At 40.2% G+C, this 23,036-nt stretch overlaps 1 protein-coding gene across 7 annotated transcripts in view; it reads right to left on the bottom strand.

Moving 5' to 3' along the window:
* LYN (LYN proto-oncogene, Src family tyrosine kinase) overlaps positions 1–23,036 on the bottom strand; it is a 44,820-nt gene that overhangs the window by 12,890 nt on the left and 8,894 nt on the right. For 2 of the 7 annotated variants that reach the window (XM_079984626.1, XM_079984627.1), the window contains exons 2-9: positions 13,309–13,374; positions 9,877–9,919; positions 9,672–9,777; positions 9,011–9,109; positions 8,810–8,913; positions 6,704–6,853; positions 5,101–5,253; positions 293–475 (exon numbers count right to left, since the gene is read on the bottom strand). In XM_079984626.1, coding sequence (XP_079840752.1) covers positions 293–475; positions 5,101–5,253; positions 6,704–6,853; positions 8,810–8,913; positions 9,011–9,109; positions 9,672–9,777; positions 9,877–9,919; positions 13,309–13,368 — 898 coding nt within the window. In that variant the 5' untranslated portion in view covers positions 13,369–13,374. Of the gene's footprint in view, positions 1–292; positions 476–5,100; positions 5,254–6,703; positions 6,854–8,809; positions 8,914–9,010; positions 9,110–9,671; positions 9,781–9,876; positions 9,920–13,245; positions 13,375–23,036 lie in introns of all 7 variants that reach the window. The other 5 variants (XM_079984624.1, XM_079984625.1, XM_079984621.1 and 2 more) reach the window with 3 other exon arrangements.

Below are 23,036 nucleotides of genomic sequence, written 5' to 3'. Positions count from 1 at the left end.
AGGGCACAACTTTGGCTATTTGCAGAACAGACGAAACTTTGACCAAATTGTTTCTATAAGTGTATTCCTCTTGACCTATTTCTTTCTATAAGTGTATTCCTCTTATGGTACTTAATTTAATGTGTAATATTTTTTGCCCAGGGTAAGAGACTGCTAACCAATACTCAAGTTACTACAATCCCATAATGAATGGCTATCAAATTGTCGGTTAGAAGTGCCTGTTGCAATTGTACCATACACCATTTCCTACACGCAAATGGTACTTCTGGTTAATGAATTCAGTAATACCTACCTTTTGCCATGAATTCAGTTATGATATAAATTGGTTCTTCTTTGGTAACTACAGCGTAGAGTCTGACCAGCCTGTCATGCTGAAGTGATTTCATAAGGTTGGCTTCTTCCATGAATGCCTGCGCAGACATGGTGCCTGGCTTCAGAGTTTTCACTGCTACTTTGGTATTGTTATTGTAGTAACCTAGAACCAAAAGGGATGGTTATAGGAGAAGAGACATCCAGAGCGCTGAATGTGGTGGTCAAATGTCTTGCCATGAGAGATCTTTAACAATAAATTTATAAATGATGTATTTACAAGCAGGCACCAACAAATGCTACTACAGTCGTACCTTGAAAGACCTACATTGGCTCCCAGTATGTTTCCGAGCACAATTCAAAGTGTTGGTGCTGACTTTTAAAGCCCTAAACAGCCTCGGTGCAGTATACCTGAAGGAGTGTCTCCACCCCCATTGTTCTGCCCAGACACTGAGGTCCAGCACCGAGGGCCTTCTCGCAGTTCCCTCAATGCAAGAAGCCAAGTTACAGGGAACCAGGCAGAGGGCCTTCTCGGTAGTGGCATCTGCCCTGTGAAACGCCATCCCACCAGATGTCAAAGAGCAAAACAACTACCAGACTTTTAGAAGACATCTGAAGGCAGCCCTGTTTAGGGAAGCTTTTAATGTTTAATAGACTATTGTATTTTAATATTTTGTTGGAAGCAGTCCAGAGTGGCTGGGGAAACTCAGCCAGATGGGCGGGGTATAAATAAATTATTATTATTATTATTATTATTATTATTATTATTATTATACCTTAGTTGTCGAACGGAATCTGTTCTGGAAGTCCATTCAACTTCCAAAAACGTTTGATAACCAAGGCGTGGCTTCTGATTGGCTGCAGGAGCTTCCTGCACTCAAGCAGAAGCGGCGTCGGACATTCAGCTTCCAAAGAATGTTCACAAACCGGAACACTCACTTACAGGTTTGCAACATTTGGGAGCCAAAATGTTCGACTCACAAGCCATTCTGGATCCAAGGTATGACTGTATTGGCCTAGAAAACTGTACTTCAGTCTTTGCCAACCTGGTGCCTTCCAGATGTTTTGGACTATAAGTCCCACCAGCCACTGAGCACCAGGTTGAAGAAGGCTGAATACTGTAAATACAGAACAGCCTGACACACATGACCTCATTTTCCATTTCCCCCACCGCACATTTACTTCAATAATATTTTGTAAAAAAATAAATACACAAATACATTTTGATGGCAGGAATTAAACTTTGAGATTTAATCCTGTCAATGAAGAATGCAGACCATGGGAGAAATATTTTCACATCGTTAACCAATATAAACTTGATGGTTGCCAACTTCCTGCAAGCTTAATATTCTGTGATGATTGACACTGCAGAAGAATAAGATGCTACAAAGAAGAGGACTTCAAATCCCAATGTTTTCATGGTGGACATAACATGGGTTGACATGTCAGGAGGCCTCAGTTGGCTGTTTCCCCAGTGAGTGCCCACCGTATACCTGCGAAAACATGTATCTCCTTTTCAAGTGGGATTCTTTCCCAAGGGAGCCTTGCCTATCACTTAATCTGATGTCATCTGTGCACCAAAGATGTTTTTATTCTCCTGGGCATTTTCATTTTTAGAGAAACACAGCCATGTCATCGCCCCTGCTGAGAGATCAGCTGCTTCAACTGTCACCTGGCAGGAGCCATTCCATCAGGCTTCCTTCTCAGCTGGTCATTCTAAAACTGTAACTTTAGGAACTGGTGCATGAACTTGTTTTTTCCCCCTTTCCCTCCACATCCCTTTCTCACTGTGTATAAATGATGTCTTTCAGACTGTAAGCCCCAAAGCATATACTGGCCTATGACCGATCCTGTAAGCTGCTCTGGGAACTTTTTAAGCCAAAGAGCAGGATAAAAGTTCCCTGTCCACGTGGTAAGATGCAGAGGACACATGACAAAATTAGCATTATCTGGCTGATCAGATAGATTTAGACAGTACCTTTCCCTAGAGCTTCTTACTTAGCTTACTTGAGCCTTGTAGAACTCTTTGCTCTTTGAGGACCTTTCAGTCCATTGCTGCTTCAGGCACACTATGGGAGATGGTGAATAGACCCACATTGCACAACTGGTTGGTCTAAAACAGTGCTTCCCAAACTTAGGTCTCCAGCTGTTTTTGGACTACAACTTCCATCATCCCTAGCTAAGCGTGATCAGTGGGTCAGGGATGATGATAATTGTAGTCTAAAAACAGCTACTAGAGACCCAAGTTTGGGAAACATTAGTCTAGAATTATGGCAACAAATGACCAGAAACAAATCTTGCCATATTAGGGACTGAAGGTAGACAGCAAGAACTATGCCAAGCTAATGGTGTATATTACACTGAAAAAAGTGTAGGTCTATGAACTATTATACTGTGGATGATATAATTTGGATCTGAAATATTGCCTGTGCTATTAAAAGGACGGAAGACACAGACTGGGGCGGGGTGGGGTGTTGATTCCAGTTGATCAACTGAAATCACCTCTCCAATTTCATTGTTAATCTCCTCTTGCAAACAATTCCATCCCTGTCATTTCCTGTGTCTGTCGAAGTAGGCTCTTGCCGATGGAAGCTCATAACACGATAGAGTTATTAGCCACCATGAAAATATTTGCAGCCTGAAACTCAGGATACAAATAAAATAAAGCATAATAAAGTGCCCCACAACACTGCTGGTTTAGTACTATGTACAAACACAACCACTATTCTAAAATGTTTTCCTAAAACAAAACAAAACAAAACAAAACAAAACAAAACAAAACAAAAACAAACATAAACCTTCTCTTATCACACTCCCATTTTCTGTGCACTCACTGTGCTTCCAGAGCTGAGTTTTAATCCATGTTCACACAATGTGAACCAGTAGTTTATATGCATCCAGTAGTTTGTTATAAAATACTACTGTCCAATGTGTTGTTTCTCAAACCAGCTCACATCACTGGAGTTGTGAAGCCATTTCTAGTTCATCTCCAGCCAAGCTCTGAACACCTTTAAATAGGGTAAAGACAGCCCACCCCATCAGTGCCCCCTGGTGCATACACAAGCAGAAATAAACAGAACGCTAATGAAGCTATGCCAATGTGAACAGCTAAGGGGAAAGAGCTGGAAAATCCACTGCGGATAAAACAGTAACTTCACTGCAATGTAATGTGAGAACAGCCTATTTTTTTACAATTATATTTCTTTTCATTCCTTTGCCATCCTGAAATCATTCTGAAACAAGCAGTGCTAAGTAAATGCAATCCTTGGGAGCTGATGGAACTCTTAGGCCCTCCAGGGAGAAAGGCAACTGGAGCTCTACCAAAGCATGCAGTTTAGTTCCAATCAAAAAAGGTCTGCCATCATGCAAATCAGCTTTTCATACTTGTAGCAGGGAAAGGAAGAATGTAGTCAGGCTTCACAGTGCAGTAATTTTACCCATAACGTAAAAGTAACCCACAGAGGACCAAGCCAAATTTAGACGTCAAAGAGGCTCACATAAACAAGAGGAAACATCTTGAACCAGAAACACTCCCCCTCTACCCTTTGTGAGCACATACGCAGGAACATAACTTCCTGAAATTAGTTCTTTCTTCTGCAGCTGACAGTGCTTCAATAACCCCTGCATATTAGCTCAGTAGGCAAACTGTTTTCATATGGGCTCATTAAACAGCAAAAGCCCTGATGATGTCATCCCCAGAAAATGAAGGCACGTTTTCTATTACACTAACAAAGTGGCCAACCAATATGGTGGGTAGAGAAGGGAGGAACTCATGAAGATGGGATCACCAAAGCATACCAAGGTGCATTATTTAAGAAAGCACAGGCAGTGCAGCTCAAGTGAAATGCTAGTGGACACCAAGACTCCTTGTGCCAGGGAACAGATTTTGCCCCTGTCCCAACAGTATCCACCAAGTACAACAGGGACCCCAGCTTCATGCTGTCAAATGGGAATCAAGCTAGGGATGTGGTTACTATTCCTGCACTCCCTGGTGCAACTCTACCTGTCCCCACAACATCGGATACGTGCCTAGGGAACAACAGATGAAAAGGCTACTTTTTTGCTTCCAGCTTCTGTCCATTGAGCACTCCCACCACTATGGTGGACTGGAGCCTGGAGAAAGAGCAACAGCAGATGCCATTGTTGATGCAAATAATTATTTGCAAGCCCTCTTCAAATGGTCAATTCACATTTTGGTTTACAGCAAAATCGAAAGCATGTTCGACCATTTGGATATTATCCCTAACCACAGTTTATCTGATGATATCCCACTTTTTCTGTCCCACAGCATGGGATTCACAAAACATTTAACAACAATAATTTAATGCACAACATTTTAAACCAGAAATGGCTAAATTATGGCACACCAAATGTTGTTGGACTCCAACTCCCATCACTCAAGTCTGCATGGTCAACAGTCAGGGATGATGAAAGTTGCAATGAGTTAGCATGACATTGGAATTGAGCTTCAAACTAAGGCACAGTGTGGATCACCTTCTGTAGCATTTGTAGGCTCCAACACAGCCAGCTAAAGCTGGCTGAAAAATCAATGCTGATTGCAACACTATATATACACTAAGGGGAATAAAGCTTTATGTGAATGCACACATATGGTGCTTCTCCATTCTAGGAGTTCAAACAAAATGGAGCATTTTTACAAATGAATGAACCTAGTTCATTTCTTATGTTGCATCACTGAACATGAACATAGTTAACAACCTAGCATGTCAGTACTGTGGTGTCACACATGTTGCTAAATATCTGAATTATCCACATGAACAAATATCTTACCCATCCAGACTTCTCCAAATTGACCAGCTCCAAGCTTTTTTACTAATTTGATTGAGTCCCGCGGAATCTCCCAGGCATCTTTATCCCACGGTTTCTGTGGTTTGGGACTGAGGCATGCCTTCTCCAACTTTCTGCATAATCCATCTGGCTGCTCTGTTTAAGAGACAAACATCCTTACATCTGTACCTTAAGCAACACCAAAGTGCATAACAAAGGACAACATACATGCAGAGATTTAATTTTTCTTTTAAATCCTGCTTGCAATAATTTTTTTAAAACCCGACAGGAACAAAACTATTTTCTTCGTTGCTGGTAAACAACGCAACATGTGCCATAGGTTCCGCTGCACTGGATTTCTCCCTCTGACCTTGACGCAACATGGTGTAGTAGTACAGATACATGCTACTAGGACAAAATAGTCTCTCACTTTGGTATGTGGCAGCCTTCCCCAACCTGGTGTCCTCCAGATGTTTTGGACTAGAATTCCAATCAACCACAGAAAGCATGGCTAGTGGTCTGAGTTGCAGTCTGGAGGGCACCATGTTGAGGAAGGCTGGTATATGGCAACAGGTACTGGTGGGAGGCATACCCTTCATGATTCTCAGTTTTAAATGCATATTTGCCTCCTTTTGCCATGAACAGAAGGTTAACTTTAACTACACCAGTAGATACCGCGGTTTGCATCTTACATGGATTACTGACAACTATCAACAGTTGATAGATTTTAGTCAGATATGTGTCCTATGAAAACCTATTTTGGTCACTGGGGTAAGTAAATATTGTTTAGGCTTCTGAATATAGAGCATGCCAAGATCCCAGGAATTCATAGATTAAGTGTCATTCTTTTTGGTTTAATGAGTTTGCTTTATATATGTGTTGTTGTAACCCACCCAGAACTCTTAGGACAAATGGTGAGATCTAAATTAAAAGGAATTTGTTAAGTATAGCTGTCACCTGTTTTAACCTCAGAAAATACACTCATATGAAGTGAAGGCTCATAGTTTTAAACCAAGGATCATTATTTTGCCAAATGCCATATATTAAAAGTCATGCCCTGAAGTATTTAAGATCTGCAATCAGGTTGAGTATGGTTTTCCCAGCTGATGAAAACAGCTTCATGGGTTGTTTTTCAGCAAACTTCTGTATAATGCATTACTATGCATGAGCTACATGTTCTTTTTAAATCTCACTGGTGGTTTTACTTTCCCACATCAAATATGTTCACAAGATTGCCACCGTGTTGGCACACAATAATTACAATGCCAGTAACTTCTCAGCTTATCACTATGTCCATACTAGTGTTTAAATATTGCTTATACTCAGCAAGCAAAGTGTTCCCATTTACAGTGAGCTGATATTTCTCATACAATCAACTCGGTTTCAGGCTGATGTAAAATCCTGTGACCAAAGCTGACATACTTTTAGTTCCCACCCTTGAGAGAGTTGTGTAGAACTTTCATCAATGTCCACCTTTACACAATCTGCACTATAAGTTAGAATGCATTTGACTTGAGTGATCTGAAATACAGCAGTAGTTTTTTTTATATAATTATTTGATAACAACTTGCATTTTAATAATAGTCCAGTAAAGGTACTGGCTTACTTTGGTAATGTTTGATCATGTCACTGATGCAGGGAAAAGTAATTCTTGGAGAGATGTAATATCCTCCATTGTCTAGACTTCTGATTTTGTAGTGCTTGACGACATCACCATGTTGTCTGTCATAGTCCCTCATGGACAGAGAGTAGCTACCTGTGTACAAAAAAATAAAAATAAAAATCATAGCCACATGTTAAATGGGAGTTACAACTAGCCGCATCAAATCAGAGTTTTGCTTTCATGTTGCTGTATTTTCCGAATCCAACAAAACGTGGTTAATCATAACTATGATTTGTATGAAACAGGCCCGATTCAAACTGGTTGAAGTGAAGTGAAATATTCTGACCTTATCCTTGCAGATGTCCTGGAGGAGAGGTGAAAGGGGAAGCCCAGGGGTGGATAGCCTCATTCTCATCACGATAAACCACTGGTTATGACAAACCATTGTTTACCATGGCATCTGGATGCAGCCACTGTGTCAGTGCCAGATTGCTCCATAGTGCAATACTGCAGGTACTGGTCACATTAACATTGTAATATATCTGGCTGTATGATTATGAATTGGGCACTCCATAAATGATTCAACAAGGTTTTGATGTGAAAAAGAGGTCTAGATAAGACCAGAACAAGTCTCTTTGACCGTTTTTGTACTTTTTATACTATGCTAAGTCTAAATTTTCCCCCATGCAAACACATAGATCCATGTTAGTATATAATCCCTTCACCAGTGCCCAATGTCTCATCAATATTTGTATAAGAGTTTCTCCCATAGCTATTCTCTATTTACAAAGACTACACAAGCATCATATCCCAGTTTCTGCATATATTTAAGAATAACACAAAAACAAAAATGGATTTGGATATACAAAATCAAGATTTGACTTGGAGTTATTAAATAACAGAGTTAAAATATTATCTAAAATGTATAAATTACTATTGGAATGGCATTTGAAAGATGAGGAAGTTAAATAGGTTATGATTCATTGGGCCAAAGATATTGGTCATAATATACAAATAGAGGATTGTGAAAAATTATGGAAAGTGGGAATAAAATTTACTGCTTGCAGTGCATTGAAAGAAAACATCATGAAAATGATGTACAGGTGGTATATAATACCAGTGAAGTTAGCTAAAATGTACAAAACAGATAACATATGTTGGAAATGTAAAGAAAAGTAGGGTACTTTTTACCATATGTGGTGGGAATGTAAGAAAGTGAAGGACTTCTGGGAAATAATTTATAATGAATTGAAAAAAAATGTTGAAATATACATTTGTTAAAAAACCAGAAGCCCTTCTACTGGGTATTGTGGGTACAGAAATTCATATGAATGATAAAAAAATGTTTTTATATGCGGTAACTGCAGCAAGGATATTGTTAGCCCAAAGATGGAAGCAAGAAGAAATGCCAACTAAAGAAGAGTGGCAAGAGAAATTGATGAACTATGCTGAGATGGCGAGATTAATCGGGAAAATTTGGAACCAGCAGGACCAGGCTTTCCTAAAGGAATGGAAGAAGCTTTTGACGTATTTGGAAAGCAACTGTAACCAACTGACATCGCTTGTAGGGTTAAAATAACTTTTGTAAGGAGTAATATATAAATTACTGTGAAAAGAATTCAGAATAGGTATTAAGATTTGAATTTATAGTAATAAATGTAGTAACAAAATGCATAATTAGAAAGGATTTTAGAAAACCATCAGTTGAGGTTGAAGGAAGTCTTAGGCTGTGATAGCCAAAGATTTTGAAATGATGTTTAAAAGGATGATATGCTGGAAAATATGTGCAAAAACCAATAAAAATTATATATATAAAAAGAATAACATGGCTTAAGGCAAATTCTTGGTGTACAGTTATCTTCCCTCTTTGCCTGCCCGTTCCTCTATAATAATTTGGTGTGATTAGCCACATTTATCAGGCTAATAGATTTTTTTAGTAATGGGGGGAAGCTAAATGTAAATTGAAAATGCTATCATCATTCTTTGGTGACAGATAATTAGTAAATTCACTCATAATAAACAGAAAAGAGAACTTACTGGAAACATTTGAGCTCATCAAGGCAGAAGGCTGAGTTTCCTTTTAATTCAAATGAAATACAGAAAGCTCACCTTTCAATGTTTCACTCTCTCTGATAAGGAATGACCCAGGAGCATTCCCGGGTGCTAGAAGCTGCCTTTCTGCATCTTTCCTGGTTATGTCTTTAAAGAACCATCTGTAAAGTATTATGGGGAAAAAGTTACACCTTCTTTGTCTTTCTCAAGTGCACAGCGCAAAGTAGAAAATCAAGTATTTACAATATATGAACCTACTCTTCTGTTTCTAAGGTGTTAACTTTTGCGACATAGTTGCTTGGGATAAAGCCTTCTCTCTTGGTCAAAAGGGACTTGGCTCTCCACCATTCTCCATGTCTAAGAAAAAGAAAAGAATCTTTTGTAAAGAGGTATTGATCATCTTCAGAGCCATCCAAAAAGGCTTAGACTTCACCGGAGGGAGAAATATGTTGCTTTCCACCAAACATTTCTGGAATCAACTCCTCCAAGAACATGCCCATATTGCTGAAGGCTGCAAGTTGAATTCTAGATCATGCAATTATAAAAATAAATTTCTGATGATTCAGAGCAGAGAAATACAAGGAGGTTCAGCCCATTCTGCTGTGCATCAACTTGTCCGCATTTTGATTAGTATTTTCTGGAGAGGCAGTTATATTAGTCTATTGAAGCAAAAACTAACACAAGTCTTAAGATAGGGTGCCAGAAAACTCACCACTGCTAGTCAGACTAACCCCAATAAGTAGTTTGACATTTTTATCCAGGCAGGCATTTGGGGTTTGGGACAAACATGGAACTTCAAAATAGAAAGCTTGTGTACATATGTATAAGTAACTAGCATAATGCTAGTTATTAGGTGGCAACACACACATAAACGTGATCTAGGAGCAACAAACAGAGCGGTGACTATTTCGATACTTACTCCTCCAGAATTTTCATTTTTTCTCCTTTTTTGAAGGACAGGTCATCTTCATGAATGCCATCATAAGGATACAAGGCTACCACAAGGTCCTGATGTTCCTTTTCCTTTGCTAATACAGAAATTCAAGCAAGATATTCTTACTCATTTTTCAAGTCTATCAAAACAGCAACTTGTAGTAATAACCAACTGCCTTTTAGAAACATACCTTCTATAAACCTCTGACCTGGCAGAAGGATATCATCAGTTGCCTTGAAAAACAACAAGAAGAAGAGTTTAAAAAATGTTTTATAACACTATCATATTTATATAAATGCACACTTATAAAATTAGAACATGTTTAAAACATAACTATACCATTTTTTTAATGATGACTCACTCTGTTATCTCTGGCAGCTTTTAGATATAATTTATAGCATCTACACTGAGATTCTTAGAAGACAAAGTGTAACGGTTTACATGCCTTCGGCAGTCAACACCTTTGCAGCTTACAGGAGAAGAGGCACATGCTCTGAAATACAGCTAATTGGGAAACTGCTCTATGTTTATCAAGGGACAAGTGCTTTATTAATATGCTTAAACCAGAGTTGCTTCTTGAAAGGGGTGACTTGCAGCCTGATCCTATTTGTGCTTAGAATCAAGTTCCACTGTGCTGAATGGGACTCCCTTGCAGACAGCTGCTCACAGGATTCTAGATTGTCTGAAACCAGCCTTTGGGCAACCTAGCAGCAGTTAGACCATTAACTGTTGAAAAAGACTTGTTGCAAGCATGGAACAAAAACTGAATACAGTGGTACCTCTAGTTACGAACTTAATTCATTCCTGAGGTCCGTTCTTAACCTGAAACTGTTCTTAACTAGAGGCGTGCTTTCATCCTGGGGCAAAGTTCTCAACTCAAGGTAACTCTTCCAGGTTAGCCGAGTTTGTAACCTGAGGCATTTGTAACTCAAGGTACCACTGTGTTTTGAAAGTATGCTGATGCTTAATAAATGCTTGAGAGGGTTTTTTTTAAAAAAGCAAAAAACAAAACAGCTGCACAAAAGGACACAAAACTGCTTTTACTTTTAAAAACAACCCTCTTCATAAATTTAAGATAGAAAATTGCTAGTTAATTTTCCAATAGTCTACAAAAAGTGGGAGAAACCTCTGATGGGCCTTCTGCTAGGTCAGTGATGCTGTGGGCTTACCTAGCAGAGGGCTGCAGTAGTGCTCCAATAAGAACCTGGCACTTGGGTCAGGGGGAAGCACTGTTTAAATTTCCTAAAATGACCCTGATGTACCATCATTCTGGAGGATAGTGGGAAATTTAAAGGGACAAGGTCCTCAGATAAGCTGCCCAGTGTTCACTGGAGAGCACTGACACTTTTATTTAAATAAATTAGTTGGTCTATAAGGTGCTACTACACAATTTTTTATTTTTCTATTTTTATTTTGACTGCATCAGACCAACACAGCTACCTACTTTTATTTAATTATTTTTTTAAGGAGGAGACCAGGGCAGGTGTCAACAGTGAGTCCAGCCATGGAAGTGGGGCTCCAATAGCTGCCTAAAGATACCATGCACTGACTCCAGGCCTGTCAAGAAGAAAAATCCTCTGTTAATGTCAGTGGATCTATGGTTGTAACTCCATCATTCAGATTCAGTTTACCGTGAAGCAAGATGCATATAGATCCAGTCACATAAGAGTCCTGTGCCTCTGGCAACTGGGAAAAAATGTTCCTGCTATTTCAGAAAAATGTAGCACTCATACTTGTATGTTTTAGTATTTCTCCATGTGATTATGGGTGTGCACAAAATCTTCTTAACAGACACAGAGCTTCATTTATAGACACAAGTTCCCTGGGCTCATAAAGCACAATGTGCCTTTGAAATAGTGATGCCTTGGAAGCATTTAAGATACGTTGTTCAATCATTTTTGCGACTTTCTTTAAAAAGGAGTAGGCAGCATGGCACTCAAGTGAGGCTACTGGGTTACAGCTCCCATCATCCCTGTCCATTCATCATGCTGGCTGGGATTGATGGCAGCTAAATTCCAAAACAACTGGAAGGGACCACACTGGCTCCCTATGGCATACAGCAAGGGGGAGAGGGTCTCAAAGCAGTTTTGGGTGTTAGTTTCTGTGCTGCAGCCATCTCTGCTATTCTTCTTTATTAAAACTTTGTTTGTTTGTTTGTTTAAAGAACAACCCCTCAGTGTATCTCCATCTCTGCTTTGTTCACACCTATGCCATTGTTTAAAACAGATATTTTTCCTTTCAGTGTTACTCCCTTCTCACTATACTCAATGTCTCTCTCCTTCCATTCCTCATCTGAGAGAGATAAAGGGTGATGAACCCTCAAATACTCCATAGTACACAATGTATAATACTTCTGGTACTCTGTGTTGCCTTACGTTTCAGATTCAACTGCAGTAATTTAGAATATGTATCTTATTAACAAGCAAACATCTATATATTTAAAACATCCATCAACTGAACTGAACTTTCTATAACTGAACAAGCTAACTGACAGGCTTGTTCTTAAGATTCTAGTTATCTTACAGATACAGTAACATATACCATCATGGAGTGTGTGCACAAAGGGGGCTGTAGAATAGGAGAGAGGATGAAGGAAGGAATGGTGGTTTGTGAGCAAGGGACAGTTGAAAAAAGAGAGGGAGGAGGAGGAGGCAAGGAAAAGGGGAGTGTAGGCGAGAATGGTGTTTGTGTGCAAAGTTGGCTGAAGAATATGATAGAAAGGAGAAAATGTGGAGACAGGGGCATGATTTGTGTACAAGGGAGACTGAGATCCAGCGCCGAGGGCCTTCTGGCGGTTCCCTCATTGCGAGAAGTGAGGCTACAGGGAACCAGGCAGAGGGCCTTCTCGGTAGTGGCGCCCGACCTGTGGAACGCCCTCCCATCAGATGTCAAAGAGATAAAGAATTATCTGACATTCAGAAGACATCTTAAGGCAGCCCTGTTCAGGGAAGTTTTTAATATGTAATGCTGTATTGTTTTGAACACTGATTGGGAGCCGCCCAGAGTGGCTGGGGAAACTCAGCCAGATGGGCGGGGTATAAATAATAAATTATTATTATTATTATTATTATTGAGAAAAGGAATGGGGAGAGGGAAAAAGGCAGTTGCAAAAAAGGGCGTATGAGGCATGAGGATGGGGTTATAGATGAAAGCAGGGGCATGAAAGGGTTTGCAGAAAGGTGGTTTCATAAGTGGGCAGATGGTGCAATATGTAGATGTAATATGTGGGAGGAGGAAGACATAAGAGGTTACCATGGGGTGCTTTGTGTGCGACAGGAGATGCCTAAAAGAAGGGGAGAGGCATTGACATGAGCATGAAGGTGAAAATAGGGGGCTGCAGAATGGAATTGGCTTCAGAAATGAGGTTGCGAAGGTGGAAAGCAAGCTTGCATAGGGTGGGAAGTGGAAGCTCTGCGGGGTTAATGCGGGGAAAACGGCAGGAGGCTGGCGAATGGTGCGAGCAGGGAGGCAGCCCCTAGTTTTAAATAAAAATTTAAATTATGCCAGTCGTGCTGTGATCTCACTCTTGGGAATTCTTCCCTGAAACTAATCTACTTACTGGCCTTTGCTGTTTATTGGACGTTGGATCCCTCACATAAATAGTTCGTTCAGATTTACGTACTGGTTCAGTCTTCACATCTCCCTGCAGATTGTCTTTTCGTTTGGATTTTATACATCCCATATTTTCCTGTTGGAATAAATAAGAATTAAGCAAAAATCAATGTTGTCTAGGTTATGCAGCAAAAATCTTCCAAGGCCTTTCTCTCAATCTCTCTTCTATCAGGGCTGCAGCGATTATCTAGAAAGGATGGGGATTTCCTGACAGAGGTTCCCTGGTTCTGGAATCTGCGCCCCAAACAAGTTCACTATGTTGTAGTGGGCAAGGAATGCTTTAATTTGCTGGACCATTTAAACTGATGTTTATGAACAAATCTTACATTTGTTTAATAAGTTTATCTGCCACTTTGTTTCTTTGTTTAAAAGCATTTCTAAACCAGCAGTGTTTAAAAACCTTGTTGCAGTATACTATGCAATTTTGTGTTTCGTTGTACAGTATTGGTCTTATGTTCTATGTCGTCTTCATCATATCAGATTTGAGGGCAGCACAAGATATAATGAATACATAAAATCGTTCCCACACTAAGATGTATTGCACAACTTCTAGAAATTGGGCGTACATATCTTCAGATTGTTGATTTTGACCAACTGGATTTAAAGAGGAGGATAAAGAACTGAGCTTAAACAATTCTTACCATGAGCCAAGTTTCTCTCTGTATGTATGAATGTATATAGATAAGTGCATATTTACCTAAGATAGGATTGTATTCCTTTACAAGAAAAAGAAAAGCAATATATTTTAATGTTGTTTTTAAAACAAAGAAATGATTTTAGAAAGAAAGACTTCTGCCAGGAGGATTTCGCTTTAATTTTTTTTTTTAAAAAAAAGGCTAAAATGCTGACTCATCTTGGACAGTTCAGACATAAATACAAACTGAGCTATTAATGGCCTTATCTCTAACACAATAAGTGTTTCCTATTTCCTCTGACATGCTGGTTTATCTACAAATTACAGGGGGGGAACTTTCCTATCCACTGGCTGACAATTTTTCTAGTCCGTTTTGCAGCAAAGTCTATTAAAATTCTCAAATGAGGACATGATACAGCTAGGGTTATTTCTGCTGTGTAACATTTATTTCTGCCAGGTACAAAGTTTGCCAGAGAAATTATGTTCCAATGCTGATCTGGAATGAACCAAGTTGGCAAAACTTGGTGGTAAGCAACAGTGCACCAGTTTCTTTTTTAAAAAAAACATATTTTTAAATAAAGATTTCTTGGTCTACAAAAGTATGTGCAATGTCTCTTTTTTCAAGTTACATTTTCTACAGATCAGTTTCATTTGTTGAGACATTAGTGTTACCTTAGGAAGAAAAGGGCGAAAGAGGTGGAGGGGGGCATGGTGAGTGGGGGTGGGGTCCGGTGGCAATGTTTCTATTCTGCTTACTGTATGAGTGGGGTTTTGTGTCAGCATCACTTGTGCAGGGTTCTCTTTATTATTCGCTTGTGTTCCTTTGGTGGTGAGAGAGGTTGGGGTTGACCTCTAGGGTGTGGTTGTTTGTGATTGGCTGTGGTGAGAGTGCACCAGTTTCCAGCACAGAGTTTATTTGCTCACAAAATCTGCTTATTCTTACATAAATGAGCATAAAGTGAATGGAATGCCCTACCAATGAAATTCAAGGAGGAAATTCTTCAAATCTGAAACAGCTGTGGGAGAAAGCTGAAGACTTGGAAGTTGTAAGGAGGACGCTACACATGGAGTAACCAAAATTAATTATCCACCCCAAATTAAGCTCAAAGATGTATTTCCATCTCCGCTCACCCCTCAAGACTTTTACAACTGGAAGACTTTGAGGCATCTACATCACGGAGTGCTTTGTCTCCCTTTTCGTGTGAAGAAGAGTTCTATAAACTAAAAAGCTCACACACTAATTTGTGAAATTTTAGTTGGTTGCACTAAAAAGTATTCCCATTTTGTCAATGGGTAGGAGTCAAGTGTGTCAGAACCAAGACTACAGGAGGACTTCCGGTTGGCGCCGGCGCTAATGGCGGCTCGCTCTCCGTTCTCCGGAGAGAGAGCTGCTCCGCGAGTTCGGGTCTGACCGCTGCGGCGAAGCGGGGACCCCTAAAATCACAGGCGCGGAAGCCTGTGAACAAGGAGACTCGGTGGGCATCGTTTGCGCCCCCTTTTACTGCGAAAGAGCCTTTTTAAAGGCTCCGGAGGAGCATCGGGGGAGCGCTGAGCTGAGAGTCGCTACCCAGCTCGCGGAGTGAAGCCGCATCGCCATTAGCGGAGAGCGCTGACTTCTTCCTGTTATTTGGACTGAAAGAGATTCCCGTGAGTAGGATTGGCAACCCTTTCGGGACTTTAAATTCAACTTCTTTTAAATTCGGCCGAAAGTGGGGACGGTAAACAAAGGAAGTCTGCCTTCCCCAGATTGCATGACTGCTAAAGCAACGGACTTGGTAAGCTGCAATTGATATCTTTTAAGGGAATTTTAGAAAAAAGGATCAACCCCAGCATTGATTTAAGTCCTCCCCCCTAGGGAGCAGGAACGGGGGGGGGGGGGTGAAAAAGAAAGGAAACCTGCAGGGAAACTTTTTAAAGGACAATCTACCGCAGACTCTATCCTTGGGAACGGACTGCCTGAGTGATACATTTTGACAGGGAGCTGTCAAAGACATTGCAAAGAGGAGACTTTACTTGCTACAATTTATTGAGACTTTGTAAAAATTATATGGTTGCAACTAAAAGGCTGAGAGAAGTTTTTAGTAACTTTTCCCTCTGAGGACTTTTGGATTCATTGTTTCTTTGCTGTTTTGAAGGTCTCAGCTCCCTCTAGAGGGCTGGAAGTAACAGTTGCAACACGATTGTTAGTCACTGGCTTTTTCCATTCAAACCTGTTCCTGTGAGAACGACCTTGGGACATGAGCGGCCCTGTAGATGAGATAGCAACAAGATCCAAGGCTAAGGCAGCACAAAAGAAAAGGGGCTCTTTATCAGGACTATTGCCAACAGGCCCAGGTGGACAGGAAAAGGGAATAAGTGCATTCATGGAGTCAGTGACGCAGGCATTATTGAAGATAAATGAATCTTTAGAAAGACTGAATAAACAGAGCACAGAAAATACCAAGCGACTTTATGGGACTGGCAGAAATGACCGGCAGAATCCGCGACCAAGAGAAAGAGACTGTGGAAGAAGATTGGAAGAAATTTAAGATGTATCTTAAGAATTATTATAAAACTGAGGAGTGTTAAAATGCTGAGGGAAAAGAAGACGTAGAATTGCAGCGATAATTGAGTTTAAAATTTAGGGTGGAATAGAGAAAGAGGACAAATTTTTATTTAATTGGGTAAGATAGGTTGCTGAATAATGGTACTAAATTAAGGATGCAAAAAGGGAAAGGTATGGGGAAGTCCGAGAAAAGAGGGTTATGAAAATAAGGTTATGAAAATATGAGTTTTTTGTTTGTTTGTTTTCTCTGTTGTTTTTTGTTTCTGTTAAAAATTGGAAATTAATAAAAATATTTATTAAAAAAAAAAAAAAAAAAAAAACAGAACCAAGACTACAGATGTCAGAGGACAATGCTTTCAATGGCATTCCCATGTTGAATTATCCCCCTTTTTCTTGCAATGTACAGGGTCACTTACCCTGGGCAGTGACATTTTTATTTAATAATGAGAATATATTTATATTACTTTTGGGGCTTACAATGCATATTTTTTTTACTGCTCACCTAAAAACCAGTAGAGATGGGGCTAATGAAATCAGTAACCAGGGACTGCTGCAGAGAAGGCCCTGTCTCATGTTCCCACCAACCAAACATATTTAGCTAAAAAGCAAGTCTCTGAATATTAATGTAGCCTACAAGCAACCCATAAGGAAGTAAGTAGTCTTTCAGATATCCTGTCAAAATCACAAAAATCCCACTGAATCTTTCACTAATCTGTACGCAACTGTAAAAATGACCACTTCCTAATCCTCAGTTTCAGAGATAAGTGTAAATGTGTAACATCAAGAATTTCTGTTCCTCTTCTCTTGTAGTTTCTTAGGGGATGGAAGCCATTAAATACAACTTAATGAAGTGTGGAGGATGGAAAAATACTCAGTATATAAGTGTGATGATTTCACATTGGAATTTGCACTAATAAGGAAGGGTCGTCATTTACTGTTCATTTTAAACAGATCATTGGACTGAAAAATTCTGTGAAAAGGGGAATCTGTTGGTTTTTTTTTTTTTAAGTGAAACAGAAAGTGAAAAAGAAAAATATTTCAACCATGATCCAGAAATAGATGTTTCAGGAGTCTGTCACATCTATATGCATAATTAAATTATATAATTCCTGTGCTAAGCCACAAAGTGGTAGGTCAACACGGCAAGTATTCTCTCATCAGATACTGAACAGGCTTATGTTGTAGGTTATGTTATCACCAAAGTTGATCATGCATTTCATAAGAAGACAAGAAGCTGCCTTATAGCAAGTCAAGCCGTAGGACCAGGTACTGAGACCACTGGTGACTAGCCACGGTTCTCCAGGATTTCAGACAGGAGTCCTTTACCAGCCCATTAATATAGTACTACTGTAGTTTGAGTTTCACAACTCGAAAAGGCATCTGACATTTTTTGTCTGGGTGGAAGATGGTGGGGGAATAGGCTCTAAAGGCCCGAGGCTCCTAAAAGCTGTGTACTTCCCTATTTCAAGAACTCACATTTTTTGAGTCATTTCCCTTTATGACTGACTCCCTTCCCTAAAGGCATAGTTAGCGAGTACTAATTATCCTGTTGCAATAGCAAAGATTGCAACAAATGCATGGTGTACTTGCATGCACCACTTAACTGCCTGTGTAACCAACTGACCCTCTCAGCAATACACTTCAGCTTATCTGATCTCCTAGCCCAGGGCAAGGGGAGTAATTTGCCCGTTTCTTTTTTTATATATATATAATAATTTTTATTAATTTTCCAATTTTTAACACAAAACAACAACAACAACATACAAACATCAACAAATACAAACACATAGAAAGATATCATTTCTTAACCTCATTTTCATAAGCCTCTTTTCTCGGACTTCCCCATACCTCACCCTTTTTGCATCCTTATTTTACAGTTTTTCAACAACTCTTTTTGCCAATTAAGTTTAAGCTCATTATCATTCTCAATTTTACCTTAAATCATCAAACAGTTTTTGCTGCAATTCTGCATCTCCCTTCCCCTTGACATTTTATCACTGCTCTATTTTACAACAGTTCTTAAGGTATACTTTAAACTTCTTCCAATCTTCCTCCACTGTCTCTTTCTCTTGGTCGCGGATTCTGCCGGTCATTTCTGCCAGTCCCATAAAGTCAATCACTTTCGTCTGCCATTCTTCCAGTGTGGGTAGTTCTTGTGTCTTCCAATACTTTGCTAAAAGGATCCTTGCTGCTGTAGTGGCGTACATAAAAAAAGTCTTATCCCTCCTTAACACCAATTGGCCGACCATGCCCAGGAGAAATGCCTCCGGTTTCTTGTGAAAAGTACACTTAAGTACCTTCTTAATTTCAATTTGCCCGTTTCTTAAAGCCAACAGATCTGTCATCACTCTGCTTCTTTTTTCCAGTGGAGGAATACAGTACAGTGTACTCTGTGTTCAAGTGAGGGTGGGGTATGAAGTTATCTTTGCACATATGGGCCCCTCCAGCCTAGTGGTTTTTTTGTGAGTGTATTCTGTAATATGTCATTGAAGTAATAATACAGTAGTGCCCTAGGGGTGAATTTATACCAGATGCTCCACACATAATTCTGCTTTATTAAGTGTTCTAAGGTGCTTCCTCAATATTACATTACTGCTGTCTGGAGGGGCACCTTAGTGCTATACCACAACAAAATATGAACAAAAACAACCCCCCGAAACATTTGTGGTATAGAAAAGCAACTGGATTTCAGCAGGAAGCTATGAGGCATGCACTGTTTGGAGATGAAGAAGTGTGACTTCTCAAAGTGGTTGCAGGGGCCAGTGTTCAAAACTCCCATTGTTGTAGGCACATTTTTATTAGCACAAGCAGTTTATGAACTCTGGGCACAGTACTGCGCCAAAGATTTCAGATTAAAACTGCAGAGTGGAAGGAAAGGAGGACCTTATTCTGCCCCCACTTCCATCTACTCTCTGAAGACTGAAGAAGAGACCTTCTTAAGAATATCGGGGGGGGGGGGGGGAAGGACTAGACCATGTGAAAAATGAACATAATATTTTAACTGCAGTTTATACACTTTCAGCTTTGTATTCTTGTTATAAAAAAAGCGCGCCTAGACATTCCGTTGTTACGCCCATAACCTAGGTTTAATATGCCATTTAAGCTCCTTGCTTTCATACCTCAGTTTCTAACACTGGCAGGGGCAAACAGTATTGAAAGCAGGAACATCTATAATCACCACATTACGATCATGAGCACAAATCATCATGAATGCACAATAAAGAAGACACCTGAATGGGCCCTATCCTCGCAGAATACTAAGCAAAGCTCAACAAATAGGTGCTATACAATGTAGTTCAGGGAAGGGAAATAAAATAAGGCTTAAGAAGAAAACTATTGGTGGACAAGAAACTGACACCTTCTCTCTGGAGGGTTCAGGCTAAGGCAGGCCTGATGAAAGAACCCACTCTCATTCAGGTTATTTATTTTGTCAGGAAGTTAGTGTGTGAAACAAAGTAAGTAATATGCTAATAATAATAAGGCAACTTGTTTTTCTTCTTAGTGCTTTCCTATTTTAAACCATCACTTGGAGGGGAAGGGCTTGCAAGTGTTGCATGCATGACAGTTGAGTAAAAGTGATAAACTTGGTCAACCAGGGCCAGTCCACACATCAGGTGAGGCAAGCGCCTCAGGTGGCAGAATCCATAGGGGCCACAGATCACAATGCAGTCTGTCCTTGTTCCTGATGTAGATCTTTACTCACCCCTTATTCCTTGGTGGGGAGAGGGGACACCATTTTGTAGTTTGCCTCAGGTACCAAAATGTTTTGGGCCAGCCCTGTGGTCAACTGTGAGAAGTGCCACTCTCTGGTGCTCCTTGTTGAATTCTTCTCAGGTAGCCTTATAGGTGGGAAGCCTGGGTTAAGAGAGGTGCCTGCTTACTTAGTTGTTCATGTTTTTGTAGATGCTTTCCCACTCTTCCCAGAAATATTTCTTGTGAGCTGCTTATTGCAGACAAAGAAAGGGGGAGGCCTTTGAATATCATAGTCTACTTTCTGTTCTTGTACTTATGCAGGAGTGAAGTGAAAGTTGCTAAAGACTGGAATCTGCAAATGCAGCAAAAGACACAGATGAAACAACTGCATGTGCTGGGTGTGTGCATGGGAGCAACAGGAAGGAAAAAAGAGGCAGCAGGCAATGGGGCAAGAGGCTGCTCATGAGACTGTTCATTATTCATTAAATGGAAGTCACAACTAGACATGATGGAGTCTGTCATTCACATGTCTGTCCCACCCATTACATCCCAGCAGTTGGTTGTTCCCCACACTTCTCTTCCATCCTGCCTTCAACACTTGACCTGAGTCAGATGTAGATAAAAGTGCATTAATCAAATGATGGAGGGGGCCAGGCGCCGATACAGCTTGTTACTCCCTCCTTTTCTTTAACCTGCTTGGCTGAGGAGCATGTGGCTGCCCTCACACAGTGGTATACAAATATTTTAATAAATATTGTTCATTCAGTTTCTACCGTTTTCTAAACCCTTTGCTCACTAGCATCACACATCAAGCCAGATGAGAGCCAAAGAGGTTTATGTGCTTCTAAGTTCAACTATAGGCAACCAATGTACATTGGAGGTACGCAAGATGAAAGTAAGTAGCATCGTAGGAGATTCACATGTCTGTCTGGGGCAGTACTAGATACGCCTGTGGAAACTGTTAGCTACTTCCTGTCTATCTATAGTTGAGCGTTGCAATAAACAGTCAATGTCCATGGGGACAACTTTCTGGGACATTCAACAATGAAATAGAGCAGGGGTCAGCAAACTTTTTCAGCAGGGGGCCGGTCCACTGTCCCTCAGACCTTGTGGGAGGGCTGGACTATATTGCTTTGCCAATTCTGCATCCATCAGCTTGGTTGAGCTCCAAATATAGATTTCTTCACTTCCTCCTTCCTGTTCATGGCAAGAACTTTTGCTCCTCATCTAAATCTCCAGCATCTCTCAACCTATGCTTCCCACCTTCATTTTGCAAATAAATCACTTAAACAGAAAGTCTGAGGTGGAAGAGACTTGGCAAAAAGGCATCTCTTGTAACCTGCAGTTATCAGAGATGGCTGGAGATTCCAAAGAAAATGTATTCTTCTAGCCCCAATATATTGCTAAACTCTATTCAATGGCAACAATTTATTGTTGCATTTCTCTAAAACAAATGTTTTAGCAAAATGCAACAACATAACATTGTTATGGGAAACATGACATGACATCCGCATGTCTGCACTCCGTAATAAATCTCAGAGACTAAGAGAAGGCAGGAAGAAAACAATACAATCTTGTCAAGGGCTGATATAGATTGAACAAGAAACTTCTCAAAGGCAGACTGAGCTTCATTGGGGGGGGGGGGGCAGGGCTAATTCCATGTTAGGTACCATTATGAAAAGGATGAAAAACAAAACTGCCCAAGGCCTTTCCATAAACATGTAGTGTGACTACAAGTGGAATACGAATGACAACTCTGGATAATGTAGAACTAGAATACGTGAATAAAAAGGCAACCCAAATGATCAGGGGGCTGGGGCAAGTCATCCTACGCATTCATCCTCAATGTTTTGGGCTTTTTATTTTTTGGTGGGGGAGCACAGTAAAAAGGGATGTGGTACAGGTAAACATAATTATGGATGGTATGGATAAAATGTGGTAAGTCTCTATGAGGCACAGGATGATGGAACAGATGGGCTTTGGGTGTGATCCTGCAGAGCTCTTCTTAAATTCTTATGGGATTAATGGTCACACAGGAGGAACTATAGCTCAAAACTAGAAATGTTTAGGTTCAATTGCCAATATCTCAATTTAAAAATACATATACTGGGTACCAAGCATGGGGGGAAATGGCATAATAGAGGTACAGTAAGCCCAAGGCAGAGAAGACTTGTGTTCAACTGAAGCTCCTACCCAGTATAAGATTCTTATGTACTAAGAAAACACTGATGTGCTACCTTCTGTATCTCTACAAAGCTATAGGTTCATAAGTATGAGAAACTGCATGCCCAAAAGTTACATGTGAACGTAGATTCCATTCAGAAGATCCAATCAATGCACACCTTCCATATGTTTTATTCTACACAGACAAGAAGTCTACACACCTCTTATTTAACTCAGAGGGCTTTCCAAGCTCAACATTTACTCTCTTTTAAAATGTTGTCTAAGTTGCATAGAACCAGAGGGACTTGGGTGTAGTGGTAGTCTGGGAGAGATTTTCTGAATCCAGACTCTGCAGGCAAAACCAGAATGCTTAACAAACTTCAGTTCCCATGTGGAAGCCACAGATTCCCCATCCCTGGAACAGGTAGTGGAGTCAGGTGGTTTGGAGTCACGCTTTGAGCCCTATCATTGGAGGTGGGGGAAGCCGAGATATTTGCCTGGTAGCAGATGATTCACCAGAGAATTCTGAATGGGATATCTACGTAAGAGCAGGATTGATGGATGTGAAGTGCATACAATAAACAGCCTAAAACATAAAGGTTATTTTAAGGGGGGCAGGCTTTTTGTTTTTGGGGGGGCAGAACCAAGTTATCTGTAATTCAATTAGTCAGTTAAGTATTTTTATTTATTTACTTGATGGGGG

Source organism: Podarcis cretensis (assembly GCF_951804945.1).
Source record: "Podarcis cretensis genome assembly, chromosome: 7".
NCBI classification, from domain to species: Eukaryota; Metazoa; Chordata; class Lepidosauria; order Squamata; family Lacertidae; genus Podarcis; species Podarcis cretensis.
The sequence above is the reverse complement of the archived record's forward strand: the minus strand, read 5'-3'. Positions and strand labels throughout refer to the sequence as shown.